The sequence below is a fragment of the Alternaria conjuncta genome (assembly GCF_024043145.1).
Source record: "Alternaria conjuncta strain BMP 0040 chromosome Unknown scaffold_6, whole genome shotgun sequence".
In the NCBI taxonomy this organism is placed as follows: domain Eukaryota; kingdom Fungi; phylum Ascomycota; class Dothideomycetes; order Pleosporales; family Pleosporaceae; genus Alternaria; species Alternaria conjuncta.
The window spans coordinates 287,647-300,197 of NW_026250095.1; the positions used below are offsets into that span (position 1 = coordinate 287,647).

A 12,551-nucleotide genomic window follows, 5' to 3' on the forward strand; every position below is an offset into this window, starting at 1 on the left:
GCATGACATGCCTGTTCGGAAAGCTATGAGAAATTATTCTCTTGTAGTTTGATCAGAGTATGCAAGCATATGTCTAGTAAAAGCCCCCCATGTGCAACAGTGCCCATCTTGCCTTTACAGACCAAGGTTTCGTATCTGAGTCGAGTGTGGGGATCTATGTCAAGGACAACATCATCGAAAATGACACGACAAGAGTCTCTTGACGCTCCCTGCCGTGGTGACAGATGGACCGTGAAGTGAAGTGGCTTATACTTGTATCGTCATTTGGTGAATACGAACGTAGTGCCCCTGTGACGGGAGAGCCAGTAGACCTTACCGAAGTAGTTTGCATGAGCGATCGTAATCATATCGAGGTTATATCCCATTTTAGTTTGCAATTCTTTCACATACGACCATAGGATCTTGAGAATTAGGCTTCCCGTCCGCTCAGCCATATACAAGCAAGATACCGGCAGGCTAGTAGCTTCGTGGGTGACCAGAAGCGAATCCCCGCTGTTGTATGTTCTTGACCTTCTTTTTGCCGATTTGTCCGGATCAGGTTGTGCGTATCGCTCCTTCCTCGGTGTCTCGTCAGCCAAATATTTTTGCAGGATGGACATAGTTTTGCGATAGTAGCGGTTGTTCAGTCTCCTATGGCCGTCGTATTGTGTGTCATGTACCCAAACGCCTCGCTATGCAAATGATATACATCCCAGCTTCTTATGAGAGTGGGTTGACAACCCCAGAACTCTACTCGTCCATCTGCCACTGATATTCCAGCTTCTCAATGTTGGCTTTCCTATTCCTCGAATCAAACCACTGTTTCTCGAACCCGTTTCCTCGATCGATACCGTCCCATCGATGTCCTGGGCGAATGTTGTACCGGTTGGGTTGAAACGGTCCTTGGTATAGAGGCTTGCCTGTAATGCTGCGTCCAGCCTTCTTCTTGCGCAAGAAGCCTGACGCAGGGTCGTTCCAATGCCCTCGCTCCTTCAGCTCGTCGTTGAGCTCCGCGTCGTCTGCGTATCGGGCGATCGTCATTGTCTTCGCGTCCTGTAGCTGTTGTTTCCTGCGCTCTGCATCTGCGTTTTGTACGTCTCCGCGCGCTGCCTTCTCCTTCTCGCGCTTCTTGCGTTCTTCTTCTTCGGCTTTCTTCCGTGCTTCTGCGCGCTTCATTGCGACGTTGATTATGCGACCGCTGGCGTCTCGGTAGATGGTCTCCTGCGCAGCGCTCCCCATTTCCTTTGCGGCCTCTTCGGCTTTGCGCTTCTCCTCGTCTTGTTTCTTCTTCATGGCTGCTGCGACCTCGGCAGCGCTTTGTAGACCTGCTTTGGCGCCCGACTCCATCCTCATGACACCGTCTGTGTCTACCATCTCCGGCGCTTCATCCTCCGCTTCAGCGGCCTTCTCGCGATCGGCGGCGGTCCCTGCTATGATTGCATCTGCGGCGGCAGCGTCGGCAGCAAGTTGTTCGGCGTGTGAGGGCGCGGCGACGCCTACGGCTGTCCATGTTGCGGCACTGGTGCCTTTGGATTTCTTCTTGGATTTCTTGAGAGTGCCTCCGCCGACTGAAGCGTCATTTGTTAGCCTCGAGCTTGCACAAATTGTGGAAATAGAAGTTCGCATACCTATCATGGGCGCATCCTCGTCGTCCTCATCTGCTTTATCTTTCCAGCCCAGATTGTCATCGTCGTCGATGATAAGTCCGGCGTCCTTGTTCTTCCTCTTGCGCTTTTTCGATTTCTTTTCTGAATCTGCCGTGAGGTAGTTCTTAGCCAGATAGTCGGCGAGACCAGACATGTTGAGGTGAGGCGTTGGTTGCGGGTGATGCTGCAAAGGCCAGTCGCGAAGCTCCATACGGAAAGTTGAAGGCTTGGCGCGCGCATGCGTTCCGCATCACGTGCTCTCGTGTTGTCGCGTTCACGGTCGCTCGGCTTGGGCAGCCGCACTCAGTCACCCTACATCTCGGATTATCATGGCACCAGGAGAACGCTCAGAAGAAGTCTGGCTATGGTACACAGCAGTATACGAAGCGATTCAAGAGGTGCCTTCTGGCAAGGTCACTAGCTATGGTCATATTGCCAGGCTGGTAGGGAAGCGTGCGTTCTGTTCCCAGATGACGAGGTCGACTTGCTGACGTGTTTGTCTGATCATAGCCGAATGTCCAAGGTATTACAGCGGCACCATGACCATTGTGTCGCAGCATCACTAACGCATGACGTCAAAGACAAGTCGGAGTTTGTCTCAAGAACTTGCCTTCGCCATCGGCCGATAGCAGCAAGAGTTCAACGTTCCATAGCCGCAACGTGCCTTGGCAGCGCGTGATCAACGCCAAAGGCGGTATCAGCCCGAGGTCAGCGCTCCTTGTCACTATAACAAGACTTTGTTGGTTGTTGTTTGATTGCTGACTGGAACAAAGAGGCCCGAGCGCTGCTGCTCAGCAGGCGGATGCCCTGCGGAGAGAGGGAGTAGAGGTCAGGCAGGATGCGATGGGCCAGTACACGGTAGATCTCGGTACATATGGCTGGTTCCCTGATGTCCTCCCAAGCGAGGCTGGCTTAGTTGAAAGTAGCGACGAGGAGGACGAAGAAGCGGCCGCGTACCACACTTGAAGCGAGTGCCTGAGGATGCACCTGGAACGGCTGCCTTAGTCAACCATGCCACTCTAGACACGTTAATGTTCCAAGATAGCTGATTGACGGAAGGGCGTTGCAATGCCATGGTATGGGGTACATGTCTTGGCTGGTTCGTAGCAAGCCGCGCACCCGCGTTAGATGGTGGGCTAGACTAGCAGCCGGGCACAGACGCGGCGGCCGAATCCGGGCTCTTATCAGGGAGCGTGGTAAAGGGCGTCATCTAATAAGCTGCGATTGTTGGGATGCATGCCGTGACTGTTGCTGTCTGAGGTGTGGAGGCTCGATGTGGGGTCGGCGATCGGAAGCTGGAGCGACAGCTTGGGGCGCTTGCGAGCTTGAGAGCTCCAGGGCTGGGAGCTTCACGCATATCCATGCACACCAACCAGGACACAGCAGCCTCCAACTCGCCCACGTTGGCCGCCAAAGGCGTCTGAAACCGCCATGATGGCATCATGGGCAACAGCGTCAAACCGGCTGCGCATCGGGCTAAAGCGGGCAACAGGCCTCGGCGAGTCGGAAGCTGGAACCTAGGTCATGAGCTCCCACCCGTCGACAGTCCCCTTATCAGGAACCAGACAAGGCGGGGATGGTGCCTACGCCTTTGACGACATAAGGGCGGCGCGAGTAAACAACTGCCTGGCCTGAACACGAGCCGTAATCTTCCATAAGTACCTGCATAGCCACTCTCGTCGCCCCAGCCCTCGTCATCCTGAGTCACTTCTTAGAGTCATTCACAAGACAGCTGCTAGTCATCCGCCGCGCCTCCCTCTCACCCGTGCCTATTACCTCGACACAGCTATCGTACCTGTCGCATCCCATTGTTTACCTTCTCCGTCACACCTAATCTACCTACTAGCCATCTGCCGCAGCACCTCCCAACAACACTCTACATACTCCGTTTATACTCTTGCCAAACCATACCAACCAGTCACAATACATACTATAACTACACCCGTCGATCCAAGTCGCAACACAGACATGTTGGCTTCGCAGACCTTCACCAGCGACCTCCGCAGCGACGCCAAGGAGTTCAACCGCGACAAGAACAGCAGGGCGAAGTGGGCGAACGGACAGTCGTTTGGCCCTGGCCGGCGACAGGAAGACGGCAAGCCCCGCCCTGCTAAGCTGTACCCGCATATCAAGTGAGTGGCTCCTCCACGGGTCCCGGGTTGCTTATCGGAGTACTAACATATGCAGGGCATCGTATCCCGGCCCCATGAAGGCTCGCACCGCTTTCAACAAGGACATGGCTTCTGCTAGTGACGAGTCGTCCGCCGACGAGGACGTTGACCATCCTTCCGCTGCTCCTGCCCCAGATGCCGAGGTCGCCTACTCATTCGATGCCCATCGCGGTCCCAGCCATGGCAGCCAGATCCTAAACCATGCACTCGACAAGGCTGTGGAGAGGTTTGAAACCAAGGAGACAGAGAAGCTGGTGAAGAACGAGTATGAAGTGCTCGACTTGTACGACGAGGCCCCGCGCCCAAAGCGCCATGTCGCTCCCGAGGATGACGAGTACGAGTTTGTCGACGCGTGAAGGTTTCCATGGACCTCTTGATCTGCCCTCATTCCTTATCGATTCTTCTGCACTTGACTTGCATACACAACTTCCCCGGCGTTTTTTGACGTCTGATATCGACTTCGCTGTCGGCTTTCCATCGATGTTTACATTTGCATTTTGTCCATGGCAGCATCAATAGGTGAGCGTTCGGCGCTTTTCTGAGGACTTGAGCAGCCACTATACCCGTTCCGGTTTGCTCTCTTTTCGTTTGGGTACTGGGTGGGACGGTTGTCTACCCATTGGATATGTGATGCCCTGGGGTATGGTCTTTACGTCTCTGCCCTGGGCTCAATTCTGCTGCACACATGTAGTCTATAATCTATCACTAGGAGCGGTGTGAATTCACGCCGTTCAAACTGACCAGTTGGTACTTAATTTTGATTGTGATTGTGATTGTGAGCTCTGAGTGATGATGTGCCCGACTCTATGCAGGACTAGAGGTCTGCCGTCGTCGTGTGACAGCCTTGTGATGCAACACGGAACACCCAGCCAGCCGCGACTGGCCACATCGGCGCATCGACAACATCAAATGTCTGTTGAAATCGGCGCCGAGGCATCACCATGCACGCTCTGCTCCGCGGCCATTTCTCAACTGGGGTGAAAGCGCGACAGCACATGGATTGGGTGGCATAGATGGGGTGCGGCTGATTAGCCTACGTCATCGCCTATCGGGGACCCTTGCGCGGCCCTGGGCCTCACATTTCTAGACTCCCAACGCTTGCGACTAAACGCACAACCAAGGACTCGACGTCCCAACTAACTCCGTCGCGACAATTCTAGTCCCACACTATCGCGACACTACCACCACGCATCACCCCTAAGCACTCGGCTTGCCACAGGCACAGCCCCCTTTCATCTCTTTCACCACCCGCGGCCTCGTTGATGGCGCGCGCCGTATAGGGTGATTCAATCCTCTCCACCAACCGTCAGCCGTCAACATGACCGTATCCGTCGACAACCCACCACAACCCAAGAGCAGCCGGCCGCGATGGATGCTCCACGTCCAGGCGCAGTTTTGGCGCGTCCTCATGGGCATCGGCATGATGCTCCACCGCCTGGCCCGCCCACGACCCCCGAAGCCTGCCTTCCATAGGGACATCGATGCCACCGTCTCGCCATTGAAAGGCAAATTCCGCCTCAATTTTTACGTGCCCAAGGAATACAAGAAGCATAAGAAGCTGAAGGGTACTAGGAAATACCCTGTTGTCATCAACTTCCACGGAGGCGGTTTCGTACTGGGCACTGCACACGACGATGCGCGCTGGTGCGGTGTCGTCGTCGACGAGGTCGGAGCCGTAGTCGTCAGCGTCGATTATCGCCTCGCGCCTGAGAATCCGTTTCCCACGGCTGTCGAAGACGGTGCCGATGCGGTTCTCTGGCTGGCGCAACACGCCGAGGAGTTGATGCTAGATGCAGATCGCTTCGCCATATCGGGCTTCTCCTCAGGAGGCAACATGAGCTTTACGGTCCCGCTGTGTCTGCAGGGCGAGCTCTTCGACCGAACGACATCTGGCGCCAAGATCATCGATGACCGCGCGGGTAGTGTTCCCAATGCTGTCGTTCAGCCTCCTCCTGCATTTGGCCAAAACCTCACCCCGAACGGCTCCCGCGTCCCACTCGTGCGCCAAAAGTCACGCCTCGATCGCATTGCTATGCTCCGCCAGACAGGCGCCTCCTCGCTATCGCTCATATCCTCATACAAAGACAACTCGGGAGTGTCAGTCATGACGGAGGCGTCCAACACTGTCCTCAAGATCAGAGGCATAGTATCCTTCTATCCATCGATCGATTATACACAAACCCGCGCCCAGCGCCGAGAGACGTGCTCGAGGGTTGACCAGAACCTCCCCGCTGTCTTCACCGATCTCTTCGACGACTCGTATCTCCAACCACCTTCGCTCGATCTTGCACATCCATGGCTCAGCCCTGGTGTGGCACCAAAACACATGCTTGCGGCGCTCCCTGACGACATTGTCCTCTTCTGTTGTGAATGGGACATGCTTCTCGCTGAGGGCGAACGATTCCGCGACCGCCTACAAAAGGATCTCGGAAAGCGCGTGCATTACCACTGTGTACCCGGGGTGCCGCATGGCTGGGACAAGGCGCCTAATCCTCTTAGGGAGAGCCCGGGTGCTCGACAGCAATATATGGTAGCATGTAAAGAGCTGAAGCGTATGTTTGACATTGAGTACGACGAGGACGATTCGCACCAGAATTTGCCATGTAAGCAATATCATAAAAGTGTTGACTTGGGCACCGCGGGTCAGCGGGCGCAGGCCGAAGCATGAGCTGTGGCGTTGTTCTTTACTTTTTTCTTAAAATATGGGTCTTGGGCATGGGTTCATAAGTTTCACATCAGCGGCGTTTGATGAATCTTCGAGACTGAGCGATGTTTAGCATACATATGAACGCGTTTCTTTTTCATGTTGCGAAATTTAGCGAAATCTCGCTATGTGCTGTGTGATGTTGCTCTTTCCCGTGCTCTTTCAGATGTTTTGCTTGCTCACAATTACTACCTTTTGCAAGGCCTCAGTTGTTGCTATTCACTTTGACATTAAGGAGCTGCAGTGTAAATGGTTTTGTATTATGATTACTTGCTAAAAACTGCGATAACGCTGTATGAATTGTTCATAAAAGCATACCCCATCGCTTTACCCGTACGATTTGATGAAAGATTTGAAACAAGCGCAAACATTAATCAGAATCCATGCTTCGCAAACTCCTTCTGGGTCCACTCCCACAGCTCATTCGCAAGTTTATCATTCTTGAGTATTGCCTGCGTGTACTCGTTCCCATTGCCTTTTGGTGTGTAGAAAGCCCCGCTCTTAACCTCGCTCTTCTTCGCGGTACTGGCCCACAACTGCGCCTTCGCACCATCGGGGACACTCGTCAAGAACGGACCAAAGGCCACAGAAAGGACCGTACCTAGTACAGGTCTCCTTGTCTTCAGATTATCCCAGATGCCCGTGTTGACAACGCCGGGATGGAGAGCTACAGACGTGATGTTTGGGTATTTCTGTGCGCTAATCTTGCTGAAGTAGTAGTTTGCCAGTTTCGATTGCCCGTAACGAGCTACAGAGCTCATGTCCTCACAGGCAGTTGTGAGCTTAGGGAAGAGGATACCCTCTTTGGGAGCCTGCTTGAATAGTTCGGAGCTGAGGTTGATGATGCGAACGTCGCTGTTTGGTTCTTCGGCCGTCTTGAGCAGGAGTGGCATGAGGAGCTTGGTGAAGAGAGTAGGGCCCATGTAGTTGCTTCCAAATTGGACCTCATAGCCGTCACTCGTTACGCTTGCAGGGTTGCCTGTTGTGCCGGCGTTGTTCATTAGGATATCCAGACGAGTGTTTTCGGTGAGGATGCGATCGGCGGCTTGCTTGACGGATGCGAACGATGCCATGTCTACCTCGAGGTAATGTATCTTCCCCTTTGCTGAGGGAACTTGTTTCTCGATCTCTTCGATTGCTGCGTTGCCTCGCTTGCTTGTCCGGGCTGCGAGATACACTTTGTCTGGGTTGTGCTTGACAAGTTGGAGAACACTCTCTTTGCCGAGACCGCTGCTGCCGCCTGTCACAACAATGACCTTTCCCGATAGGTCGGGTATGTCTTTTTCGGGGTTGAAGTGCATATTGCAGTTGATGGATCCGACACCTGGGTGTACAGCAGCTTGTCGTTGTAGAAAGATAAAGGATAAATTCAGCGAATGCTAGTATTTGAGGAGGGATGAGTTATTGCAAGAATGTACGAAGACACAAGAGACGAATGGTCGAGTGGGACTGATGTTGACGTCTGAGGGTGTGTTATTGAATACATATCTGAAAGTGCCATTAACCTTAAATATCGTGTAGTCCAACGACGGTCAACGCGCCGAAGGCCCAAGGTGCCGCCTCTAATTCACCGCAGATCTCGTCCGAAAGATTGGTAATTTCACCTTGATTTGAGGAATTCTGGCTACTTCGAGCAAAAGGTCAGAAGAGAAGTCCGACTAGGTGGTTGCCCGAGGTATCGTCTTTAAAGTTTCGGCAACACTCGTGACCGGTCGGGCAAACATGTCCCCGCGGCCTTCCATCGACCACTTTGAATGTTCTGCGCTACAGCTACCTTAGCGCATACTTGTGGTATGTGGTCAGCTAAAACTGCGCCTGCAGCTGTCCAGGAACTCAAGTTCTGTCCCGTCGCAATGCGCGATAGAGCGAAACTCTTCTCGAGTAACTTGGAGTCGACTTTGCGACGAATATCGTTTTGAATTACGTCAGAGGCAGCCTCGTGGTGTAGAAGTAAGATTACTGAACTTGCTGTCGGATGGTCCCGAGGCCTGCTTCAAAGTCTCTGCGGACTTCTCTCGAGTGCCGCACGGACGTTAAGTGGATTTATTGATTAATCAACACTTCCATTGCGTCCCGAACAGAGTCGATAAAACGTATTGCAGAACCTGTCGCTGTGCGGTGTTCGATATACGCTTCAATGAACGTGCAATTCATCCGGCCGAATGAGATACCCGAAGGAAGGCATCATACAGAAACCGCGGACGTCCGAAGCCATCATATTCTATTGGATCTACGCACAAGTTTCGCACTTGAACTACTCTCTCAAAGGGCGGGAACGATGTATGCACGACGCATGAAAGTTGCGAGCAAGTTCGACCACGTAGAAAGAGAAGAGAAGATGGGCGTGGGTGCTATGGCCAACTCGGAATGTGGAGATGGTCCTGAAGTCCAACTGCGACTTTTGTGCATGCTGCTACATAGGGAGCGAGGGTCGAAGATATGTTGCCAATCGGGAGCCAGTTCGCGAAGCCATTAGGAGTTTCAATTAATCGTCCAAGTCCATCTGCGTCAGGCGACGAGGAGCGAAGTTCGAAAGAGGTGGGAACAAGACTCGCCAGCTTTGCCTCCCGATGAAGCAGCAGAGGCAGACACCAACTGGAACGGTCCTACGCCGCATCGACAGAGGAGTCTTGCATCAATTCCTGCGATGCATGCGTTCGAGACTGCGACATCCTTTCCTAGATTGACAGCAGGGTCATCGATATGTCGTAGCTTCGTAAGGGATGTCCAGACCGGTATATCGGTTGCTTCTATATGTCGCAGGGGATTTGATCCGGCACTTGTGGATGTGGGCACGCACGACGTGTGCTGGAGATGTTGGAGGAAAGTCGTTCGATTAGCTGCACAATGAGCATGCAGAGTGTATCGGCACATTAGGCGAGCAAGCTGTGGGGTTGCGGCAAGTACAATGCTTATACTCGCCTTCGGTATGTCCTCTGGATTGAGCGTTCACAGGTGCATTGCGTTTTGCATACTGGGCGTGTTGGCCGCCTAGACAAGGTCGCGTGAGTGCCTGAGGCAGGCCAGACCGTTCATGCCTCGTTTCAATCATCTGTCGCGCGTATACATGCCTGTCTGATTAGGAAGGCGGCGACACCTCGTCCGCAATCTTGGGTAAGTAAGCCCGAAACGTCGCGCCGTATCCACACATGATGTGTTGGGGTCTCATTTCCCAGCGATCATAGGTGGGCGAGAACTTGTTGCTTCAGCGTGGCCCAGTGTCGCAGCTTCTCATGTTCCGCATGTGCACCTCAGCTTGCGTCTTGCAAGAGCAGACGTCAGCTTTGTTGTAGGTAGCCTCGTTGCACGGTGGGTGGGCTCGTTGACGGTTGATAATCTTACCACAGCCAGTGAAGTCGGTCAGATCGTCTTGGCGGCGGATCGCGAAATTGCTCCTCGGCCCAGCGTCGTCTTGAAACCACCTGGCCAAGGTTGGTGCATCCCAACCCTGCAGCATTTGTCGCTTGTTCCCCCCGGTATCGTCACCCTGCCACGGCGCAGACGAGGTGATCCTGCCAAATGCCATGGGTCCCGTTGGCGCGACATGCCGCAGAGCCAATCGAACCACCGATCTCATGCAGCGCATTACCCTGGTCCTGGCTCCGCAACGGGCGGGTTCTCGACTCTGCAATTTCTCCCAGACGCCCCGAAAGTGGATGAGTGATTGCCGCTGGTATGATGACAGCGAAGTGTGGAGGCGCCAGGCTCGTTTCCTGGCGGACCGGTGGTGATACTGGCGCACATTCCGCCGTTCTCTGCATCTCTTCCTTCTCTCAACCTCTCCACGACTGTGTCGCGGCCTGTTCCATTTCTTTGGCTCACTAGAGCTGTCCATTCCTTTACAACCACGCCTATATCTTCCTGTCTTTCCTTCATACTCACTATACCTTCACTCTAACGAATTTGAAACCCAAGATGCCCGGGATGCTTACAAGGTCGAAGTCATTGAGGTTTCTGAGAAACAATCGCAGGGACGCCACGGAGCAAGACAATGGGGCCTCAATGCCGCCTGTTAAGGGTTCTCAAACAGGCGTTGACAAATACAAGCCCTCCACTTCCGATTTGAGCACCGAAGTAAATCTAGGAGTCCCAGGCACGGCAGTGCGGCCAAGCACATCGAGTGGACCTGGAGAGCGTCCATTCATGTTCCATAGGAAAACAAATCTTGCACCATCGATCTATTCTCAGGACCATATCCACTCGTTCCAATCGCCTACTACTTCCACAACTGTACTCTACAGTCCAGACGCCACGAAAGAACGAGGGGTCATTGGTATCGCTCTTGGGTCACCCACCTCAGGTTCACACTGGAAATCAACGCCTGAGGCTGCGGTACCAACAACCGACTCGAAACCCGCCCAATCTCCAATGGCAACACTAAACCACCCCAACGACTCTTCAGCTTCGCTGAGCAGCCGTGTTGAGGCACCCAAGTCCAAAATCAGCCGATGGAAGTCGTTGTTTCGTAAAGCGCCTCCTCCTCAACCAGAAAAGCCATCGTTCTATCAGCTGGCGCAGACCGTTGCCGCGGCACCTCGCGCAGACAGCCACCATGACGAGGAAGCCAATGAGTCCCAGGCAGCTCGACCGGAAGAGAAGGAGAGAGAGAAGTTGCGCAGTGTGTCACCGCCGACCTATAGGCCGAATATCCGAGCATCGCGGAAATGGGCTCCAGGAGAGTTCGTCCCACCTCAGTCGCCACCGGAGACGTCTGCGACCCGAGATCGTGCTATGACGCTCGGAAATATGCCGTCACATGGGCCTAAGAAGTCTATGCAACGGTCTTTCACAACACCTGCTCTAGGAGCGCGAGGCGTTGCAGGCGAGATCCCACCTGTGCCACAGGTTGAAGTATCGGGCACAACCAACAAAGCACTACCACAGAATCCGACCGGGTCCGCAGATGATGGAGGGCCGCTTCTGGACGTCAGCCTTCCCGATATCACAATGGAAAGATACAGCGTCATGTTCGGAAACCTCTTGCAGTCCGACCCGAACCGATTATCCCTTTTGGCAAGACGGCAAGGCAACTCCGAGAAGATCAAGTCGCTGCTAGAGCTGTCTGCAAAGGTATGTATCCGCAGGTATGGCTATTTTCAACTAGGGCTAACGTGAAAGTAGGACGATCAGAAGGACGAAAGTCCCGTAGATTACAATCTCCAGCGCAGGGTGACGTCGCCCGCTCCAGCGTCTGGCTCACCACGACTGTCCCTATTTCCGTCCACCAACCCCGGCCGCGCACCGTCACCTCTGTCAGGATCTATCATGAGCCGTAGCAAAAAGGATCTGAAGCGGTCCCGGACGATGCCCACGAAGTCTCCCCTTCAGCAAAATTTCGCTCAGAATACAGAGAACACGACAAGACAGATGGATTCTACCAAGCTGAAGCCTGCAGCATCTCCGTATCTGAAGCCAGCATTGACCCCTACCTCGATTTGCAGCTTCGAATCTGAGGCCGAATCGATCACGATCATAGTCGCCCAGGCATCACCCGGTCATCCTAAACCGATTACGTTGCATCTTGACGAGCGAGAGCCTGAATGGGAGATCTGCACGAAGCCAGTGAGGGCTCTGAAAAGCGAGACCCTTACAGTCAACAGCGAGCCGTCGTCCCCACTAATCCGCTCGCCCTCGCAACAGCAGCCGAAGGTGACCAAACTCAGCGCGCTGTCATCGCACCCGTCTTCTGCACCTCTTGACGCACCCTCCCCACTGCAGAGGTTGCAGAGCTTGTCAACTCCACCACACTCGGCCAGTAGACTCGGTGAGAAGCGAGCTGAGATCCAAGCAAGGAGAAGGGAGGGAAAGACAGAAGAAGTCGCCACAGCGAAAGCCATGGTCGGCGTCGCAAGAAGTGTATCTGTCAGCAGAGCGAATAGCCCAAGAGGCGTGGTTCGCACTTTGACGAGTCCGCACGAGGATCGTGTGGTGGATCGATTGGCCCTCACCCCCACGATGGTGGAAGTCAGGAACCGGAAGAGCCAGAGAGTACAGCTCGAAGACGCATAAGCTTTGTCTCTTCATTCACTTCTATAAACTTTCGAGAACATC

General features: G+C 53.8%; 5 protein-coding genes across 5 annotated transcripts; 3 read left to right on the plus strand and 2 right to left on the minus strand.

Moving 5' to 3' along the window:
- Window positions 1–729: 729 nt before the first annotated feature.
- J4E85_004474 (uncharacterized protein) lies at window positions 730–1,779 on the minus strand (the record flags this gene model as incomplete). The annotated part of the gene is made up of 2 exons (XM_051468730.1): window positions 730–1,547; window positions 1,608–1,779. The coding sequence occupies 2 exons, from the start codon at window positions 1,777–1,779 to the stop codon at window positions 730–732; spliced, it is 990 nt and encodes a 329-aa protein (XP_051326945.1).
- Window positions 1,780–3,593: 1,814 nt separating this feature from the next.
- J4E85_004475 (uncharacterized protein) lies at window positions 3,594–4,152 on the plus strand (the record flags this gene model as incomplete). Its single annotated transcript, XM_051468731.1, has 2 exons — window positions 3,594–3,757; window positions 3,813–4,152. 2 exons carry the CDS (start codon window positions 3,594–3,596, stop codon window positions 4,150–4,152), a joined length of 504 nt encoding a protein of 167 aa, XP_051326946.1.
- Window positions 4,153–5,114: 962 nt separating this feature from the next.
- On the plus strand, window positions 5,115–6,464 carry J4E85_004476 (uncharacterized protein; the record flags this gene model as incomplete). Its single annotated transcript, XM_051468732.1, has 1 exon — window positions 5,115–6,464. One exon carries the CDS (start codon window positions 5,115–5,117, stop codon window positions 6,462–6,464), a length of 1,350 nt encoding a protein of 449 aa, XP_051326947.1.
- Window positions 6,465–6,874: 410 nt separating this feature from the next.
- Window positions 6,875–7,801, minus strand: J4E85_004477 (uncharacterized protein; the record flags this gene model as incomplete). Its single annotated transcript, XM_051468733.1, has 1 exon — window positions 6,875–7,801. One exon carries the CDS (start codon window positions 7,799–7,801, stop codon window positions 6,875–6,877), a length of 927 nt encoding a protein of 308 aa, XP_051326948.1.
- Window positions 7,802–10,502: 2,701 nt separating this feature from the next.
- J4E85_004478 (uncharacterized protein) lies at window positions 10,503–12,509 on the plus strand (the record flags this gene model as incomplete). The annotated part of the gene is made up of 2 exons (XM_051468734.1): window positions 10,503–11,570; window positions 11,622–12,509. 2 exons carry the CDS (start codon window positions 10,503–10,505, stop codon window positions 12,507–12,509), a joined length of 1,956 nt encoding a protein of 651 aa, XP_051326949.1.
- Between the last annotated feature and the right edge of the window lie 42 nt (window positions 12,510–12,551).